General features: G+C 38.9%; 1 protein-coding gene across 7 annotated transcripts in view; it reads left to right on the forward strand.

Moving 5' to 3' along the window:
• Positions 1–22,612, forward strand: part of CADPS2 (calcium dependent secretion activator 2) — a 707,505-nt gene that overhangs the window by 235,649 nt on the left and 449,244 nt on the right. For all 7 annotated transcript variants that reach the window (XM_056573788.1, XM_056573791.1, XM_056573793.1 and 4 more), the window contains exons 11-13: positions 3,233–3,436; positions 5,355–5,491; positions 6,403–6,590. In XM_056573788.1, the coding sequence (XP_056429763.1) occupies positions 3,233–3,436; positions 5,355–5,491; positions 6,403–6,590 (529 nt within the window). The remainder of the gene's footprint in view (positions 1–3,232; positions 3,437–5,354; positions 5,492–6,402; positions 6,591–22,612) is intronic.

Raw genomic sequence — 22,612 nt, forward strand, 5'->3', positions numbered from 1 at the left:
TCTTGGGGAGGGAGTGCTCACTCACTTGTCCACATTACCCTTATTTCTTCTCATGCTAGCTGCCGTCTGTCCTACTGGTCCACTGGAATCTGCCTTGTAGGGTAGAGCAGTGAGACAACTAGTGACCAAGAATGTATAGCTTTTTTCTGGGGTAAGAAGATATTGTAAGAAAATAATTTACAAATATGTTACGGATCCCTCACACTATCACATGGAGGGAAGTTGTTTGAGATAAAAGTGATCATTTAACAGCTTAAAATGTTTTTTGTCTGTGTGAATATTTCCATTGCCAAATGGTTTGTTTCCATGTTTTTTATTGTCTGTCAGTTTTTACATCTTTTTATGTATGACCCACGTGTAAGGTATAATTATTTTTCTTTAATGGAGATCTGCAGTGTTAGACGCTTATCCCCTATCCGCAGGGTTGTGGAAAAGTGTCTGATCGCGAGGTGTTCGAATGCTTGGACCCCCTGTGACCTACTGTACGGGGCCCCGCCATGCAGGAGGCGTGTCGACTGCAGCATGACTCCACGGCCGACACGTCCCCTCCATGTATCTCTATGGGAGAGGCTGAGATACAGCGTTTGTGCATCCCTTCCTCTCCCATAGAGCGTCATAGAGGGGGCGTGTCATCGACCTCAGTGAGGTCGACAACACGCGCATTAGCCGCGCCAATGCCGGGTCCCTGTACGGGAGATCGCGGGGGGGGGGGGGTCCCAGGGGATAAGTAACACTGCAGTACTCCTCCTATAAATGGACACTGTCAGATACAAAAAAAATGTATATGTTGTACATCTTGGCAAAACATTAACCTTTCTAATATACTTCATAAGATTTTTTTTTATAGAAATCATGGCTGTCCTATTTGACGGAAAAGAGCACAGAGGAGTGCTAGCCCACCCTCACTTACTGTACTTTGTCCATGCCTGTGCTTTAGCTTGGACACAGCCATGATTTTATAAGCCATAATTTCTATGTAGAGGAAATTACATTTTCGTATAAAGTATATTAGAAAGGTTAATGTTTTGCAAAGATGTACAACATATAAAATGTTTTTGAATCTGACAATGCCAATTTAAAGTGCAATATTTCATTAAAAAGACAAAAGTAAACTTAAAGGGGTACTCTACTGGAAACCATTTTTTTTTTTTTTAAATCAACTGGTGCCAGAAAGTTAAACATATTTGCACATTACTTATTTACTATTAAAAAATCTTAATCATTTCAGTAGTTATCAGCTGCTTTTATGATCCACAGGAAGTTCTTTTCTTTTTGAATTTCCTTTCTGCCTGACCACAGTGCTCTCTACTGACACCTCTGTCCATTTTAGGAACTGTCCAGAGTAGGAGCAAATCCCCATAGAAAACCTATCCTGCTCTCGGCAGTCCCTAAAATGGACAGAGGTGTCAGCACAGAGCACTGTGGTCAGACAGAAAGGAAATTCTGAAAGAAAAGAACTTCCTGTGAATCATAACAGCTGATAAGTACTGGAAAGATTAAGATTTTTAAATAGAAGTAATTTACAAATATGCTTAACTTTCTGGCACCAGTTGATTTAAAAAAGATGTTTTCCAGTGGAGTACCCCTTTAACCCCTTGCCACTTATGGACGTTTATAAACATCCATAAGCGGCTCCCGAGGTATGATGCATGCAGCAGGTGAGCATGCATCATTCCCGATGGGTCCCGGTTGCTATAAGCCGGGCTGATGTCTGGCATTAACTCTTTAGATGCGGGGATCAAAGTTGATTGCCACATCTAAAGTGAAAGTAGTAGCTATCAGGCAGCCCAGTCGGGTTGACCAGGACCATAGCAGTAAAATTGCGATGTCCCGATCAGCTAGAACGCAACAGAAGGGTGCCTTACCTGCCTCCTGCACGTCCCATCTGTGATTGATTGCTCCAAGTCTGAAATCCAGGCATGAGCAATCAACCACCAATAACACTGATTAATGCATTGCAATGCAATGGCAGTGACCAGTGTATTGAATCAATGTACTGTATATAATAGTCCCCTATGGGAGCTATAACAATGCAAAAAAAAGTTAATAAAGGTGATTTAAACCCTTCCATAATAAAAGTTTGAATCACCCCCCTTTTCTCATAAAAAAAAAAACTGTGTAAATAAAAATAAACACATGTGGTATTGCTAAGTGCATAAATGTCCGAACTATAAGTATATATATATATATATATATATATATATATATATATATATAGTTAATTAAACCGCACGGTCAATTGCGTACACGCAAAAAAATTCCAAAGTCCAAAACAGCATAATTTTGGTCACTTTTTATACCATAAAAAAATATATAAAAAGTTATCAAAAAGTCAGATCAAAACAAAAATGGTACCGATAAAAACGTCAGATCACGGTGCAAAATATGAGCCCTCATAACGCCCCGTACATGGAAAAATTAAAAAAGTTATAGGGGTCAGAAAAGGACAATTTTAAACGTATATACTTTCCTGCATGTAGTTACGATTTTTTTCAGAAGTAATACAAAATCAAACCTATTATCATTTAAATCGTATGGGCCTACAGAATAAAGACAAGGTGTCATTTTTAACAAAAAATTTACTGCGTAGAAGCGAAAGCCCCCAAAAGTTACAAAATGGGGTTTTTTGTTCCATTTTGTTGCACAATGTTTTTTTTCCATTTTGCCGTAAATTAGAATTGGTGGTGCAAAAAATAAGCCATCGTATGGATTTTTTGGTACAAAATTGAAAGGGTTATGATTTTTAAAAGGTAAGGAGGAAAAAACAAAAGTGCAAAAATAAAAAATCGCCAAAGAGGGAAGGGGTTAAAATGTTTTCTTTATTGGTATAATGATATAGCGTGAGATTTATCAAAACCTGTCCAGAGCATTTTTGGAGTTTGGTGTGACATTATGTCCAACTTTCTTTTTTCCCTCCTTTTTTTGGTTTAGTTCCAATACAGACAAAGGGAATAAACATGCGTATAGCAAAACATGTGTTACTGCAATCCTTTTCTGTGAGAAATACTTCATTTTCTAGAAAAATTTCAGGGGTGCCAACATTTACGGCCATGATTGTATATGCAGTTTTAATTTTTTCAGTTTTCAAGTATTTTTGTAACAGAAATAAACAATTAAAAAAACTTGAATTAAAATGTAATTAGAAAAATTATGCATTTCAGTAAATTTGTAACTACTATAGTTAAAATATTAGTTGTAAACATTTCTTTTATCGTGCTCTCCATGTTGACAGGTCTCCAAGGAGGTCGGTGGTTTTTCAATGCAGTGAAAGAAGGGGACACTGTTATCTTTGCCAGTGATGATGAACAAGACAGAGCACTCTGGGTACAGGCAATATACAGAGCAACGGGGCAATCTTATAAACCTATTGCTTCAAATCACGCACTGAAATCAAATCCCAGAGGTACAAATGCTCACTTGGAGCCATCTCAACCAAGTAAGATATGCCTATGTGTAGTAACCCAAATCTTTTTTTACAACAAATCTCCACAAAAGCTAACTTTAAACTCATAGGCCCCAGTTCAGCGTATGAAACTACTTCCCTTGCCTACCATGTGCCATTTATAATACCGCCTCTTCTGCTGTGACTAAGAGCCTTTGAGCACCTCTCCATTCCCTATAGCTACTCCCCTGAATCTTCCGAAACTCATTATTAAATTTCTAATATGCATTTTAAACAGGGCCTTATGTTATTTCATATATTACTTAAAAAGTATGTTTTTATCCTAACATGAACTGCTCGCCATAGGTGTTATAGTTTGAGCAGTTAATTTTTGTATGTATTATTAAATACATTGTGCTTTTGGTGTCACCTGTGGTAAAGTTATGTTCAGTCATATATGAATTTTACACTTTTATTCTTTAATATATAGTGTTACAGTTTTTGCAAAAATTTTGACATTTTTGTCTAACAGTATAATAAATTTCTCTGCAGATCTGTGTTTCATATCTACTCTTTAGTTTATCCATATGTAGCTGCAGACATTGAAATATGATATATGACAATTATCGTGGTCTACAAATAAAATGCATATGATCTTTTACATCCTACATTGATAATATATCATGAAAATAAATGTAGTCTTACTATGATATTTTCTACACACCCATCTCATACTGTCAAATGAATTTGACTATTGCTTTGACAGTGCACGACCATATGATCTGAATTAGTAAAGATATCCATTGAAAAATGTAAAGCTGCACAATATTTCAGCTTGAGTGAAATAATTCTTCCATCTGCAAATCTAGTTGGCTGTTGAACATGACATGGATCAATATGATCTGGGGCTAAATTTCTCAATGTGACTGATTATGTTAGCATCATGGCCACAGATCAATATGGAGTTTTATGAGGGTCCAGATTCTGTAATTGGTCCTGATCAATATGTCTTTGTCTTCTTCCCTTTAGAAGCCTTAAGTTGTTAGTGTGTTTTGTCTCAATAGTACACTTAGTGAAGTACATTTCTGATAACTAATGTAAAAAAAGAGGCATTTGAATTTTAAGGAACAAAGAGTCTGAGGCCCCTTTGTAAAGAGCATTTTAAGATGAATGTAAGTAGATTGCTCACCCAATATGAACTTTGGTATCAAACTGAGCTAATGTTCTATTAGGAAACTAACCCTCTTAGCTTTTTCTGTCTATATGTGCTGAATAATTCACATGGATGTTTTTAACAAAACATACGATTAATGAAAGCAATCAGTACAACTCCTCTTCTGATAAACCCGCAGGGTCTAAAGGCGTTGAAAGATGTATCTATGAAGAACAATGCATTTGGTCCTTCGACTAACATTTAGGACAGACAGATATGGAGGAGTTGTGTAGTCTCAGAATGTATTGCTCTATTTGTTTTCTTTTTTCGCTTGAAGGTTATACATTCCTTTTTATTGCTATATGCAACACTTCCCATTACGCTACCAAGGTTTGTCTCATTAAAAGCATGGCACAAAACAAAGACTGTAAGTGACCTATCTTTTGCTAACATGTTCATTTCTGCTCTAGTTTGCCATTTGGAAAGTAGATTGCTAGTTGTGATGAATGTGTTTTATATCGTTTTTTGTGCTGCTGTAGACATATTTCCAGGCAGAACAATAGAAGGGTGAAAATGTGCAATGTGGTAGAGCTGTTTCTCAGACCATTTTCTTTTTTGCCTGGATGTTTGCTAAGTGCTTTGAAATGCTCCAAGGTCACATTATCAAGTTGTCAGTGAATTAAGCTCTTGATGATCAGTTTTTGAATTGAAGCATATAAAAAGTGTAAACGTAATATAATATTTCAGTGCATACATTCATCCTTTGCTTAGATTGGCTTTGTATTAAACAATGTTGTTGTTTTTTTATCTTTTCGGCAGATACAGATCGGGGACAAAGGCATGGGATGGATGAGTTTATTTCTGCTAATCCTTGCAGATATGATCATGCTTCTCTCTTTAAAATGCTTCAGCAGCAAACATTGGAACATAGATTAAGTGATTCCTATTCTTGTCTAGTAAGTGTTGATGATAATTGTGTAAAAAAATATATATAGTTGTTATAGTTTTTTTTTTTTCCTCTTTAAAACAGGGCTTTGGTTTTAGAAAAAATGCTTCTGTTAACCTCAAATGTAAACTTTATGCCCACTAAGATTGCAGAATTGCTGCTCAAAAATGTAGCTGAGCAATAGAGTGAGGAAAAGTCAAACGTTAAGAATCTCACTTGGTAGTATGTTGTTTCTTACCAGTTCATGTAGGGACTTAAATCTGGACAACTCTTTGTCTAAATGAGAACCCACTGACATTTAACTAATCAGCTCCCATCCTCTGTTGGTCAAGAATTATAGATCAGGAAATCTGCAGACAACCAAAGAAGTGTGATATCTGACACACACATATCTGCACACCTAAAATAACACTATACTAATGGTATATGTTGACATACCTGCAGAATAATATGCCAATGTATACAGTGTTGTATCTGTTCTTGTGTGTTTGTAACTTTATTATATGGATTTGAGGAAGTGAAGCCAAAGCTTCACAAAACACGTTGTCCGCACCTGTATGACAGGTCCAATAAGTCTTTCTTCTTGCCACTGGTTTAGTGCCATTGCAAGTGTTTTTTTTATTTATTTCCCTGTTGGGACCTCACTTAAAATAAATTTAGACTCCAGGCCAGACCCCTAAAGTAATTTAGACCGCAGAAAAGACCACAGAATTAGTGTACTGTATAATTATTATTGGATCAAGCTAATTCTTTCCTATTGGTATATTCTTTAATGTATTTTCCTGGTACGGTTAGTTACTGTATCTTCTAGAGAAATATGTAAGTTTTCTAATCATTAACTACCTGGAGTTTAGTTGGTCCTTTAGTTCAATCTGTCTGTCTGTGTTATAACAAATTAAACCCTTTGTTTTTTTTTTATAGGGTTGGTTCAGTCCTGGTCAAGTGTTTGTACTAGACGAATACTGTGCACGATATGGTGTACGTGGCTGCCATCGTCATCTCTGCTATCTTAAAGAACTGATAGACCATGCTGAGACGGGGTCTGTTATAGACCCAACACTCCTTCATTACAGCTTTGCATTCTGTGCTTCTCATGTTCACGGAAACAGGTATAATACACAGGCAATATTTATCTATTGTGGAAAAATGTTCTTTAGTAAAGTAATTTGTGCAATAGCACATATAGCTTGCATTACTGATTTATTGACACTGTATTTAAGTGATTATTTAAAGAGATTATCCCAAGATTACAATTTATCTAAACCCTGTCCACCTGCTAGGGAATTATCAAAGATAGCCAAGTTCTGTAATTTGTTGCAGTTCCACAGCAGGACAGATGCTCAACTTCTGCTCGATTCACTTGGGTGAATAAGGAACCAACATTCTGGTAGTCATGGGGGTGCCAGTGGTCTAATTCATCAATCAAATATGTATCTCTTGTCCATTAGATAGGTGATAAATTGTAATATTGTGAAAACCCCATTACTATATTGTCTTAAGATTTATTAAACTTATTAAACTTTTATTAAAAAGTTTATTAAACTTAGACATTTTACATATTAGAGTATAATTATTCTTCATTATGGTTGTTTTTGCCTAAAACCTTGACCTTTTGGTGATTATTTTCTGATATAGTCAAAAAATGCATTTGCTACAGCTTCCTGATATATATGGTATATGGACAAAAGTATTGGAAAACCTACATATTACACCTACAGGAGATAGTTAAAAATAAACTATCGCTGAGTGCGGACATGTCCGAACGATTAAAATATAATGTTAAGGCTCCCAGTGTAAACATAAAAAGAAGTCCAAAATTTCTGACTCTTCGGCACATCAGATCCCAGAAAAAAGTTTAATAAAAAGGGACCAAAAAGATATGCTAAGGTGGTACCAATGAAAATAACTGATCACATTGCAAAAAATGAGCACTAATACATAAAAAAGAGGAAAGAGGACAATTTTAAACATACTTTTTTGTAACAGTAAGTTTGACTATTTTTTTTTAAACAGCAGTACATTAAAGGGGTATTCCAGGCAAAAACTTTTTTTTATATACCAACTGGCTCCGGAAAGTTAAACAGATTTGTAAATTACTTCTATTAAAAAATCTTAATCCTTCCAATAGTTATTAGCTTCTGAAGTTGAGTTGCTGTTTTCTGTCTAACGGCTTTCTGATGACTCACGTCCCAGGAGCTGTCCAGCTCCTATGGGGATATTCTCCCATCATGCACAGCTCCCTGGACGTGACATCATCATTGAGCAGTTAGACAGAAAACTTCAGAAGCTAATAACTATTGGAAGGAGTAAGATTTTTTAATAGAAGTAATTTACAAATCTGTTTAACTTTCCGGAGCCAGTTGATATATATAAAAAAGTTTTTGCCTGGAATACCCCTTTAATATAGTAAAGCATGTAACCATCTAATCATATTAATCCACAGAATAAAGAGAACATGTCCGCTTTATTGTAATTTTTTAAATTATCTGCCACACAATTTTTGCACTGCACATTTTATGGTAAAATGACAGGAGTCATCACAAAGTACAATAGGTTGTGCAAGAAACAAACCCTCATATGGGTCCTGTGGATGGAAAAATAAGAGTTATAGTTCTTTAACAATGTAAACGTACGTCATGGTGCGGTGGTACTTAACACACCATGACATATGCTCTGCCATGACCGCGAGCACCGCAGCTCGCGTCATGCGAGGTAGGTCGTGGCTGCTATCAGCAGCCAGGGACCTGCCGGTAATTGCGGACATCTGCAATTGTGCGGATGTCCGCTATTAACCCCTTAAGGACACATGACGTTCTCATACGTCTCCTTTTCCGAGTCCTTAAGGACACATGACGTATGAGAACGTCATGTGTTTTACCGGCCCCCCGCAACCATCTGGAGCGGAGCCGGTCCCCGATGCCTGCTGAAATCGTTCAGCAGGCATCGGGGCATATCGCCCAGGGGGGTCATTATGTCGGCGATGGCCGCAGATCGCTGGACAATTCAGTCCAGCGATCTGCGGCGGATTCCGGGTCAATCGGGTCTCCAGTGACCCGGTGACCCGGAATTATTGGCTGATCGGGGCCGTCAGAGACGGCCCCGAACAGCCAGAGGCAGCAGGGGTGAGGTGGCACTGGTGCCACCTCACGATCGCCCTGATTCGTCGGCCGGATTACCGGCCGACCAATCAGGGCGCCTGCTGCGGGTGTCACTCCCGCAACCCGCTCCGCCCCTCTTCCGGAGGACGTGAGCGGGTGCGGGACGTGCACCCCGGGTGCTGGGGACCCCGATCCCCGGCGTCCATGTTGGGATCGGGGCCCCAGGAGCAGCGGCGGCGGCGGAGACGACGAGGGACTGACCTGTGCGGCGAGGATCGTTGGAGGTGAGTGACAGCCTCCTGCTGTTGCTTAGCAACAGCTCCCAGCATGCAAAAAGGGCATGCTGGGAGCTGTAGTTATGCAACAGCAGGAGGCAGACCACCACAACTCCCAGCATGCCCTTATGGGCATGCTGGTACTTGTAGTTTTGCAACAGCTGGAGGCACATTCTTTCTATGGAAAAGTGTACCTTCAGCTGTTGTGTAACTACAACTCCCAGCTTGCACAATCAGCTAAAGTGCATGCTGGGAGTTGTAGTGGTGCATCTGGTGGTTGCATAACTACAACTCCCAGCTTGCCCGTTGGCTGTCGGTGACTGCTGAGAGTTGTAGTTTTGCAACAGCTGAAGGCACACTGAGTTAATTAGCAAACCAGTGTGTCTCCAGCTGTTGCATAACTACAATCCCCAGCATCCCCAGCCAAAGTAGTATGCCTCCAGCTGTTGCATAACTACAACACCCAGCATGCCCTTCCGCTGTCCGTACATGCTGGGGGTTGTAGCTTTTGCAACAGCTGAAGGCACACTGGTTGCAAAACACTGAGTTTGTTACCAAACTCGGTGTTTCACAACCAGTGTGCCTCCAGCTGTTGCAAAACTACAACTCCCAGCATGCACTGATAGACCGTACATGCTGGGAGTTGTAGTTTTGCAACAGCTGGATGTTCCCCCCCCCCCCCCAATGTGAACGTACAGGGTACACTCACATGGGCGGAGGATTACAGTAAGTATCCGGCTGCAAGTTTGAGCTGCGGCAAATTTTCTGCCGCAGCTCAAACTGCCAGCGAGAAACTACTGTGAACCCCCCACCCGTGTGACTGTACCCTAAAAACACTACACTACACTAACACACAATAAAATAAAAAGTAAAAAACACTACATATACACATACCCCTACACAGCCCCCCTCCCCTCCCCAATAAAAATGAAAAACGTCTGGTACGCCGCTGTTTCCAAAACGGAGCCTCCAGCGGTTGCAAAACTACAACTCCCAGCATGCACTGATAGACCATACATGCTGGGAGTTGTAGTTTTGCAACAGCTGGATTCCCCCCCCCCCCCCCCCCCCCAATGTGAACGTACAGGGTACACTCACATGGGCGGAGGATTACAGTAAGTATCCGGCTGCAAGTTTGAGCTGCGTCAAATTTTCTGCCGTAGCTCAAACTGCCAGCGAGAAACTACTGTGAACCCCCCGCCCGTGCGACTGTACCCTAAAAACACTACACTACACTAACACAAAATAAAATAAAAAGTAAAAAACACTACATATACACATACCCCTATACAACCCCCCTCCCCAATAAAAATGAAAAACGTCTGGTACGCCACTGTTTCCAAAACGGAGCCTCCAGCTGTTGCAAAACAACTACTCTCAGTATTGCCAGATAGCCGTTGACTGTCCAGACATGCTGGGAGTTTTACAACAGCTGGAGGCCCCCTGTTTGGGAATCACTGGCGTAGAATACCCCTATGTCCACCCCTATGCAAGTCCCTAATTTAGGCCTCAAATGCCCATGGCGCTTTCACTTTGGAGCCCTGTCGTATTTCAAGGCAACAGTTAAGGGTCACATATGGGGTATCGCCGTACTCGGGAGAAATTGGGCTTCAAATTTTGGGCGGTATTTTCTGCTATTACCCTTTTTAAAATTGTAAAAATTTTGGGAAACCAAGCATTTTAGGTAAAAAATATATATATTTTTTTACATATGCAAAAGTCGTGAAACACCTGTAGGGTATTAAGGTTCACATTACCCCTTGTTACGTTCCCCGAGGGGTCTAGTTTCCAAAATGGTATGCCATGTGTTTTTTTTTTTTGCTGTTCTGGCACCATAGGGGCTTCCTAAATGCGGCATGCCCCCAGAGCAAAATTTGCTTTCAAAAAGCCAAATGTTACTCCTTCTCTTCTGAGACCTGTAGTGCGCCAGCAGAGCACTTTTCACCCCCATATGGGGTGTTTTCTGAATCGGGAGAAATTGGGCTTCAAATTTTGGGGGGTATTTTCCGCTATTACCCTTTTTAAAAATGTAAACATTTTGGGAAAACAAGCATTTTAGGTTAAAAAAAAAATTTTTTTTTACATATGCAAAAGTCGTGAAACACCTGTAGGGCATTAAGGTTCACATTACCCCTTGTTGCGTTCCCAGAGGGGTCTAGTTTCCAAAATGGTATGCCATGTGTTTTTTTTTTTTGCTGTTCTGGCACCATAGGGGCTTCCTAAATGCGGCATGCCCCCAGAGCAAAATTTGCTTTCAAAAAGCCAAATGTGACTCCTTCTCTTCTGAGACCTGTAGTGCGCCAGCAGAGCACTTTTCACCCCCATGCGAGGTGTTTTCTGTATCGGGAGAAATTGGGCTTCAAATTTTGGGGGGTATTTTCTGCTATTACCCTTTTTTAAAAATGTAAAATTTTTGGGAAACCAAGCATTTTAGGTAAAAAAAATATATATTTTTTTTACATATGCAAAAGTCGTGAATCACCTGTGGGGTATTAAGGTTCACTTTACCCCTTATTACGTTCCCTGAGGGGTCTAGTTTCCAAAATGGTATGCCATGTGTTTTTTTTTGCTGTCCTGGCACCATAGGGGCTTCCTAAATGCGGCATGCCCCCCAAAAACCATTTGTCGCTCCTTCCCTTCTGAGCCCTCTACTGCGCCCGCCGAACAATTAACATAGACATATGAGGTATGTGCTTACTCGAGAGAAATTGGGTTTCAAATACAAGTAAAAATTTTCTCCTTTTTATCCCTTGCAAAAATTCAAAAATTGGGTCTACAAGAACATGCGAGTGTAAAAAATGAAGATTTTGAATTTTCTCCTTCACTTTGCTGCTATTCCTGTGAAACACCTAAAGGGTTAATACACTTACTGAATGTTTTTTTGAATACTTTAGGGGGTGTAGTTTTTATAATGGGGTCTTTTATGGGGTATTTCTAATATGAAGACCCTTCAAATCCACTTCAAAACTGAACTGGTCCCTGAAAAATAGTGAGTTTGAAAATTTTGTGAAAAATTTCAAAATTGCTACTGAACTTTGAAGCCCTATGGTGTCTTCCAAAAGTAAAAACTCATAAATTTTATGAGCAAACATAAAGTAGACATATTGTATATGTGAACCCAAAAAAAATATATTTTGAATATCCATTTTCCTTACAAGCAGAGAGCTTCAAAGTTAGAAAAATGCAAAATTTTCATTTTTTTCATCAAATTTGGGGATTTTTCACCAAGAAAGGATGCAAGTTACCATAAAATTTTACCACTAAGTTAAAGTAGAATATGTCACGAAAAAACAATCTCGGAATCAGAATGATAACTAAAAGCATTCCAGAGTTATTAATGTTTAAAGTGACAGTGGTCAGAATTGCAAAAAACGCTCCGGTCCTTAAGGTATAAAATGGCCTGGTCCTTAAGGGGTTAATACCTCAGATGCCGTGATCAATACAGATCATGACATTAAATAGATGATCAGATCGCCCGCAGAGCCGCCGCGGGCATCCGATCGTCCATAATGGTCAACGGAGGTCCCCTCACCTGCCTCTGTCCATCTCCAGGGGTCTTCTGCTCTGGTCTGAGATCGAGCGGACCAGAGCAGAAGTTAGCTGATAACACTGATCAGAGCTATCCCCTATGCATAGCACTGAACAGTATTAGCAATCAAGTGATTGCTATAAATTGTCCCCTATGGGGACTATTAAAGTGTAAAAAAAATGTAAAATAAAAATAAAAAATTTGAGAAATCCCCTCCCCCAATAAAAATGTAAATCATCAATTTTTCCCATTTTACACCCAAAAAAGCACAAGAAAAAATGAATAAACAGATTTGGTATTGCTGCATGTGCAAAAGTCTGAACTATCAAAATATATTGTTAATTATCCCGTACGGTGAACAGCGTAAACGTAAAAAAAAAAAAAAAAAATCCAAAATTGCAGCTTTTTTGTCACATATTATTCCAACAAAAAAATTATAAAATGTAAAATATAAGCAATAGTGGTACGGATAAAAACTACAGATCACGGTGCAAAAAAATTGTCCTCATACCGCCCCATATACGGAAAAATTAGAAAGTTTTATAGGTGGTCAAAATAGGGCAATTTCAAACTAATTTTGTTAAAATACACTGCTCAAAAAAATTTATGGAACGCTCAACCCCTTAAGGACCAAACATTTATTTTTTATTTTTTGCGCCACCAATTCTACTTTGTAATGACATCAGTCATTTTACTCAAAAATCTACGGCGGAACAGAAAAAAAATTATGGGACAAAATTAAAGAAAAATTTTTTTTTGTAAATTTTGGGGTCCTCCGTTTCTACGTTGTACATTTTTCGGTAAAAATGACACTTTATTTTTATTCTGTAGGCCCATACAATTAAAATGATACCCTACTTATATAGGTTTGATTGTGTCGTACTTTTGGAAAAAATCTATATGCACGAAAATGAATACATTTAAAATTGTCGTCTTCTGGCCCCTATAACTTTTTTATTTTCTGCGTACGGGATGGTATGAGGGCTCATTTTTTGTTGCGCCATGATCTGAAGTTTTAATCGCTACCATTTTTGTTTTGATTGGACTTTTGATTGCTTTTTATATTTCATGTTATGAAAAGGGACCAAAAATACGCTATTTTGGACTTTTGAATTTTTTTGCGCGTAAGCCATTGACCGTGCGGTTTAATTTACGATATATTATTAGTGTTTACAACCCAACACCGTGCAGGATGTTTTGCCAGACAACACCAAGATTGGCAAATTCGATACTAGTGCCCTGTGCTTTTCACAGATGAAATCAGGTTCACACTGAGCACATGTGACAGATGTGACCGAGTCTGGAGATGCTGTGGAGAACGTTCTGCTGCCTGCAACATCCTCCAGCATGACCGGTTTGGCGGTGGGTCAGTAATGGTGTGGGCTGACATTTCTTTGGGGGGCCGCACAGCCCTCCATGTGCTTGCCAGAGGTAGCCTGACTTCCATTAGGTACCGAGATGAGATCCTCAGACCATATGCTGGTGTGGTTGGCCCTGGGTTCCTCCTAGTGCAAGACAATGCTAGACCTCATGTGGCTGGAGTGTGTCAGCAGTTCCTACAAGAGGAAGGCATTGATGTTATAGACTGGCCATCCCATACTCCAGACCTGAATCCGATTGAGCATATCTGGGGCATCATGTCTCGCTCCATCCACCAACGCCATGGTGCACCACAGACTGTCCAGGAGTTGGCTTATCCTTTAGTCATCAGGAGCATGCCCAGGCATTGTAGGGAGGTCATGCGGGCACCTGGAGGCCACACACACTACTGAGCCTCATTTTGACTTGTTTTAAGGACATTATATCAAAGTTGGATCAGCCTGTAGTGTGGTTTTCCACTTTGATTTTGAGTGTGACTCCATATCCAGACCTCCATGGGTTGATAAATTTGATTCCCATTGATAATTTTTGTGATTTTGTTGTCAGCACATTTAACTATGTAAAGATGAAAGTATTTCATACGATTAGTTCAATCATTCAGCTCTAGAATGTGTTATTTTAGTGTTCCCTTTATTTTTTTGAGCAGTGTAGTTTTCGATTTTTTTTTCGGTTTTCTTTTCAATTTTCCCACATAAATAATAATTTACGGTAAAATAAGTGATGTCATTACAAAGTAAAATTGGTGACGCAAGAATAAAGCCCTCATATGGGTCTGTGGATGGAAATATAAAAGAGTTATGCTTTTTAGAAGGCAATGAGAAAAAACTAAAACACAAAAATGGAAATTAGCTGTGGCCTCAAGGACACAATGGGCTGTGTCGTGAAGGGGTATTCCCATCTCAACATGTATGGCATGTCCACAGGACAGCTATAAATGTCTGATAGATCATAACTCTTATTAACTTTAAAACTTTAATACCACAGCATTGTCTGCAAAATTTTGGAGTGTGTCTTTTGAAAAATATTGGCCTATTCATCCAAAAGACTATTTGTAAGGTCAGACATTCTGGATGCAATCTGTTCTAGTTCATCCCAAAGGTGTTTGATAGGGTTGAGGTCAGGGCTATTTGCGGTCCAGTAAAGTTCTTCCTCGCCAAACTCACCCATCCATACCTTTTATAAACCTTGTTTTGCGCACTGGTGCTCAGTCATTAACAAGCCTTCCCAAAACTTTTCTCATTAATTTGGAAGTATTCAATATCTTGGTATATTGAAGCATTAGAAGCATTAAGATTTTCCTTCACTAGCCTAGGCAATCCCTGAGAAACAAACCCATTTCTTGTGTTTTTGACAGGAATGTTTAGACCACCAACTATCAGGAGAACAACAGTTTGTCTCGATTACATTATTCTGAGGCATGGAGAGAACGCGCTGAGCACAAATTTCTCCTGCCTCATTCTCCTGATCGGTGGAGGTCTGAACTTTTGACATGTTGCTACAACATGTCAAAAGTTTTTCTTAATTACAGTGGCAGTTTAAGTCAGACTTCAATGGTAGGTGCTTCATTTTATACCTGTGGCAAAAGAAGGAAGCAACTAAACTCATGGAGAAAAGTGAGGACAACTGCTCCACTTTTCCTCTGTACAGGTTTTGATAACTCTCCCCCTATGTGTCTATACCACTGTTCAGTTTACTATGTGACTGCTTGCTTTTGCCAATAAATTTGTCATCAGACCCCCATAGTTATTAGTATTTCAAAAATGTTTACAATCCTGAAACTACTGTTTTTATTCTGGCCCCTAAACCTAATAATAAGCTGACACCTTCCATTTTACCTATAAGGAACTGAAAAATCATAGCAAAAGCATAACAAATATGAAATTTTAATCAAAGAATGAAGAAAAAAAAAACTCAGCTCACCACCCAGTATGGACGAGATTCAAGGACAAAATCGGTATGAAGTGATTGAAGAGCTTGGACTGAGCAGGCCGTATCATGTGGATAAGACAGCTTGAAAAAATAGCAATGTCCGCAAACAATATAAAAAAAAAAATGTAAACTTCATATGTAATAGATATGCATAAAAAAATATGGGCAAAATGCAAATAAAAGAAATACGAAACTCCAGTGCGTTTCCATATAGCTATTAGTCATTGCAGCAAAGCCCCATGGACATAGAAAGCAAGTGACTGGAGTTGACCTTACTGCCTGCTATTGAAGGAGTTTTCTTAACTTGCTCTGTGACCGACCTTTGCAGGGAAGGAGGGAGTTTAAAGAGGTTCTCCGGCGCTTAGACATCTTATCCACGATCGCGGGGGTCCCGCCGCTGGGACCCCCGTGATCTTGCACGCCGCACCCCGTTAAAATCAGTCCCCGGAGCGTGTTCGCTCCGGGTCTGATTACTGTCGATCACGGGGACGGAGCATTGTGACATCACGGCGGGACCACCGCGATCAGGCATCTTATCCCCTATCCTTTGGGTAGGAGATAAGATGTCTAAGCGCCAGAGTACTCCTTTAAGCTCATCTGTTATGGTGTGACCCCATGTGGTCTCACCTTACACTGTAATCCTGCTTGTGATGGTCAAGAGGAGACTGGTGAAAAGAGACAGAACAGAAAATGCTGTCCTTAGTGTTAGTCTTTTAGTAACCAGCAGGGAAAACTGCATGATTTCAGGATTAACAATTTTAATTTAACAATAGGTCATTTTCTGAGGCCATATTTTCAAGCAAGCCACAAAATCAAAATGCCTCTTTTGACATCCTTTAACACATCATAGCAGTTTTATGATGTTAGTTGATACAAACAAATGTCCAATAGCATTCACATATAAACCCTGTTTAACCCCTTACATGTACACATTGCGCCCGCACCCCTTCTGTGACGCGGGCTCAGGAGCTGAGCGTGCTTCATAGCGGGGTGGTTCTGGCGGCTATTAGCCACTGGGACCCATGTCTGATGCCAGACATCACCGATCGCTGTGATGTCCGGCATTAACCCCTTAGATGTTGAGATTGAAGTTGATTGCAGCGTCTAAAATAGATTAAAAAAAACATTCCCAGAAGCTCAGCAGAGCTAATTGGGACCACCGTGGTGGTGGAGGACAGTGGGAGGGCCCTTACCTGCCACCTCGCCATTTGATAAGTGATCTGATAAACAGTGTATGCAATCCAAGAATTGCATGTAATAGTTCCCTATGGGGACGAAAAAATTGTGTTTAAAAAAAAAAAAAAAGTTAATAAATGTGAATTATCCCCTTCCCTGATAAGTTTGAATAACCCCCCTTTTCCTATTTGAAAAATAAAATAAAAATGTAAACAAAAATAAACATATATATGTATGTGTGTGTATGTGTGTATATATATATATATATATATATATATATATATAATATATATATATTTAAATTAGCTCACCACACCACCTTCACAGGTAGTGTGTCCTGCAAAACAGCTCAGGCTCCAGTTAGGAAGGTGAGCTAATTTAAATATTTTTTTACCCAGAAGCCCGCGGAGTGCTAAATGGCCTAACTTGAATCTCCGTTACACCTGAAGAGGTGTCCTCTCCCCGAGGAAAGTACTGATCCCGTAATATATATATATATATACACACACACACATATATAAACAGGAGAACACAGCAGCACACTGCTAGCACAAAAATATATATAAAATATATATGAAATGCTATATAGTAACCCCCCCGACATGCGATGGCCCCGACATATGATAAAATCGACATACGATGGCCTCTCAGAGGCCATCGCATGTCGATGTCAGCATCGACATACGATGCTTTTATATGTCGGGGCCATCGCATTAACTGCTATCCGACAGCGCAAAATGCTTAAGCTGCTGTCGGATAGCAGTTTAAGCATCCCTGGCAGGTTCGCTTACCTATTCCTGCTGCTCCGGGTCCACTTCGCGATCCTCCGGGGTCTTCCGCATCTTCTCCAGCGTCCGGGCCTCGCTTTCCGGCGTCATTATTACGTCACTACGCACGCCGCGCCGGCGCAGCAGCGTAATAACGTCACCAGAAAGCAAGGCCCGGACCCTGCAGAAGATGCGGAAGAAGCCGGAGGATCGCGAAGAAGACACTGAAGCAGCGGGACAGCATCGGGAGCCCCTGGGACAGCATCTGGAGCGGTGAGGACCCTGTCCGGAGCGGCGGGGACAGGTGAGTACAGCTTCCTATACTTTACATTGCACGGATCCCTCAACATACGATGGATTCGACAAACGATGGGTCGTTTGGAACGAATTACCATCGTATGTTGAGGGACCACTGTAATGCTATAATGGAAAATGAAAAGTTGAGGTGCTTGGCTTACCATTTGGCCAAATAGTGTGTACCATCACACGACGATAAGGTGACCTCTTTGGGATGGACCCTACACTATGAATGTGCCTCTGAGCAGTCAGTTACCAGGCTTGTAATGTCTTCGACATCCAGCATCTTATAAAATGGATGGGGTGCAGGAACCAACATATGTGCAATACAAAAAGAAATATAAGTCGGTCAGCACATTGCATGGACTCAGGTGCACGCTGCTAGGCTAAATGTACACAAACAGGAGAATACAGAAGCACACTGCTAGCACAAAGATATTTATGAAATATGAAATGCTATATTGCTGTAATGAAAAATGAAAAGTTGAGGTGCTTGGCTTACCATTCGGCCAAGTAGTGTGTACCATCCCACCACGACACGGTGACCTCATTGGGACGGACCCTACACTATGAATGTGCCTCTGAGCAGTCAGTTACACCTGTATGCCGGGTCCATGCAATAGTTGTATATCAGTATGGGCTTGCCAACTTATCCTTTATTTTTATATATATAATGTTCACTTTGTATACCCTAAAAATGAATAAAAAGCGATCCAAAAAGTCCAATCAAAACAAAAATCGTACCGATAAAAAATACAAATCACAGCGCAAAAAATTAGCACTCTCACATCGCCGTATATGGAAAAATAAAAAAGTCATAGGGGTCAAAAGACGACAAATTTACAAATTTTCGTGCAAAAACTAAAAAAATTTAACAGAAGTAAAACAAAATCAAACCTATATAAGTTGGGTATCATTTTTTTTGTATGAACCTACAGAATAAAGATAAGGTCAATTTTACCCAAAGATGTACTGTGTAGAAACAGAAGCTGCCAAAAATTACAAAATGGCAGTTTTTTGTTTTTTTCCTTTACTTTTTTTTTATTTTTTTCCATTTTTGCAATAGTAGAATTTACAATTTGCTTGCTGGGTATGTGGCACCCTACCACATTTCTACAGTCGTTGACCTCATAAACAATCATTCATCTGCTGATGTTAGTCCACATAGATTAGTTGGTCATATGTTGATATTGCTCATTCCTCCTAACTAAAAAGTTTTTCTTTTTCAGTTTTTGATGCATTTCTTAGTTCTCTTTACTATTTTTCTATTTTTTTTTTTTAACACACTATAAATTTTCTTGTATGCTTGTTTTTGGTTGGTCAAGAAATGGTAGGGTACTTATGACTGGGGTGAGTAGCAGAATTATGGGATATAAACCAGTATGCTTTGTTAAGTCACATCATGTAGACAGAGTAACATGGTAATATTTTACTATACTGCAAAAGTTACATTTAAGCATGTCAATAATATGGCTTAATGTGCTTTATGTGTTTGCAGTAGTAAAGTTCTTGGAAGTCTGATATAAACAGAGACAAGTGCAGAAATGGTCTTCTGTCAATTTCATTTACGTGTGTACAGTTTGTTATATTGTAGAACCTTGAAAGAATAATTTACAACAAATATAAAATCTAGCATCGTTGCAATTTTTTATTCCTTTTAGGGAGATATCATCAAATAGGGTAGTTGCTACCTACATATTTTTTTGCAGCTCCAAACCGTGTTCTTAACATTTGCTTTGTATAATGTAGTCAGTCTGCTGGACTACTGCTGTTACTTAGCCATTTTGTGATTTAGTTTTTTTCTGTTAGGTGACAGTTAGGGATGTGCTGCAGAACAATTCCATATATGAGGGCAATTGTCTGTTTCGCAAGATATGCTTCTACATGAAAACATTGAATTTATGTTTTTATTTTCTATGTATATATTGATGTTGGAGAACCCTAACCTCAACCTCCATTCTTCTATCTTATAGTGTATTATGTCAGTGTAACACTAAAGATGGCCCTGGGGGCCTCCCCCAGGCCCCCCACCCCACTCCTGCTATGAAGATTCACCCCAATTCACCCTCTTGGGATAGAGATAATGCTTCTCAAACCAATGAAAACAATAATCACTATGAAGGAGATTTATCAAGCTCCGTAGTAGATTTTATTTGCGTAAAAAGGTCGCACGTACTTGTGCATGTGCAACTTTTCTATACATGCTGCGACTTTTTGATTTTTGCTTATTCCAAAGCACATTTCTGAAATCTGCTCACGTAGCATTTTTTTTTTTTTTTTTTACTTTGCAGTGGTCATGTATTTATCAAAGTCGCTATTTATGAAGAAAAAAGTTGCATGTGTTGCATATGTATTCCAGGTCCAACCTGGCTTACAGAAAGTGCAAACGTCTGCAGAAAAGGAAATTAACACCCACTTTAACAACTGTTCTTGTTCTGCATCATGAAACAAAGTTACTACATTAATGTTAATTATAGAAAAAAATTATTATATAACTAATAACTATTTAAGGTTGAAAATACACATTGCACGCTTTGTTAATTGTAGGACACATACATGCTGGCGTAGCCACTAAATTTTTAAATTAATGTTATGTTAAAATAGGATAAGGCACAAAATAATTGTGTAATAATTTTTTACAGAATACATAAATAACCCATATGTGCCACTAAAATTTTTCCTTAACAAAAAAACATCCATAGTAATACAGCTTTATGCACATTTTGGGATGGGTAAAGAACTTCAGCTATTAACATAAGGGAAAACTTTTCTGCTTTAAAAAAAATGCTTTTGTAAGCGGGTTTCCCGGCTTTTGCTTATGTGAGATTTATTTATCAAGGTCGTGCGATTATTTGATAAATAGGTCGCATGTAAGCAAAAGTAAGTAAAAAGAAAAATTGTCATATAAAAGCCAATACGTTTGAAAAGAATGGTAAATCTTCTATATAATTTCACACACTTAGACATGGTCAGTTGGATTATTATATCTACATTTGTAATTTGTACATTTGTAGCTCTTTATTTAGATCGCAATTTGCATCTGATCATGAGTTAATACTTTTTTCATAGTTTTTTTTGGTAAGCATATTCAAAACTGCAGAAAAGGTTTGACTATTATAGAAACAGTGTAGAAAAAAAAAAACCAAGGGCAGAAAACACAAATATTCTGCAGAACAGTATTACAGCCTCATACATAAGCTTACAATACCTTAACCCACTCAGCTACCTTCTAGCAGCATTGAGATGAAAGGTAGAAGAAAATTTCCCATGCAATATATCTTACAAAAGGTTAGAGTTTAAGGTTGTCATATCGTCAAACATTTTAGCTTTGTATGTCCCGCTGATAAAGATAAAGACAATTGTAGCAATACAAAGAGTCTGCAGACCTCAATTACATACCTTGGACAGATGCCTAAGTGCAGTGTTCATTCTTATTCGAAAAGGCTGGCTAGCTAAGTAGGTAGGTAGAGAAATCGTGTCCCAAGGCTTCTATTAATTATGTTCAAATTATAGATATACTTAATTTTTGAAGGTTATATATTCTGGTGATCTAAGGCTTTGTTGACACCTGCATAGGAGCCTCTGCACATAACCCATGTCATATAATTGAAAAATAATGTTACTCAATCGTACTGACAGATACATACAGCACCTGATCACTCCTTTACCGTTCACCCACCATTCAACAATTTAGCTTGTGTCAGGTTTTAAATCCAGACATTTTGTATGCCAGGACTAAGAGTACTTACTTTGTTAAATAGGTCGGACCTGCGTTGTGAGGATCACCGCTGTCATTCTCACAAAGCAGGTCCGACTATCGTCCTTTCAGAAACGTAAGTATGTTCCCTGACTGCAACATTTTGGTATCTATGTATGGTATATGCGTCTCTCCCTTTTTGACACTTCATATTGCTGGTTGATACTTACCCATAATGTGTTGATATATTGGATAGCAATGCCATAAGGGCATTTTATAAGGATTTATGTACCCTAATAACATTTGCACACCATACATTTTCTATGGGACTATTTTAGCCTCTGCTTGCATTTTTCACATTGGTTGTATTCTTTACATTTTTATATTTATTAATAATTAAAGTTGTTTAGAAATTAGTGAGCCTCTGAAATTCCATACCCATATTCTCCAATAGTTCATAATTGTAAATTACACATGTTTTGGTTTATATTATTCATGTGATTCCAACTAAGCAGGACCTTTCATTGCAGGCTGGCTAAGCTGTTTATGGGGAAGTTCTCTGGTGATAGGAAGCTTAAAGGGGTTATTCAGGAAAAAAACTTTTTTTATATATCAACTGGCTCCAGAAAGTTAAACAGATTTGTAAATTACTTCTATTAAAAAATCTTAATCCTTTCAGTACTTATGAGCTTCCGAAGTTAAGGTTGTTCTTTTCTGTCTAAGTGCTCTCTGATGACGTGTGTCTTGGGAACCGCCCAGTTTAGAAGCAAATCCCCATAGCAAACCTCTTCTAAACAGGACGGTTCCCGAGACACGTGTCATCAGAGAGCACTTAGACAGAAAAGAACAACCTAAACTTCAGAAGCTCATAAGTACTGAAAGGATTAATATTTTTTAATAGAAGTAATTTACAAATCTGTTTAACTTTCTGGAGCCAGTTGATATATTAAAAAAAAGTTTTTCCCTGGATAACCCCTTTAATG

This window comes from Hyla sarda, chromosome 4, assembly GCF_029499605.1.
Source record: "Hyla sarda isolate aHylSar1 chromosome 4, aHylSar1.hap1, whole genome shotgun sequence".
Taxonomy (NCBI): domain Eukaryota; kingdom Metazoa; phylum Chordata; class Amphibia; order Anura; family Hylidae; genus Hyla; species Hyla sarda.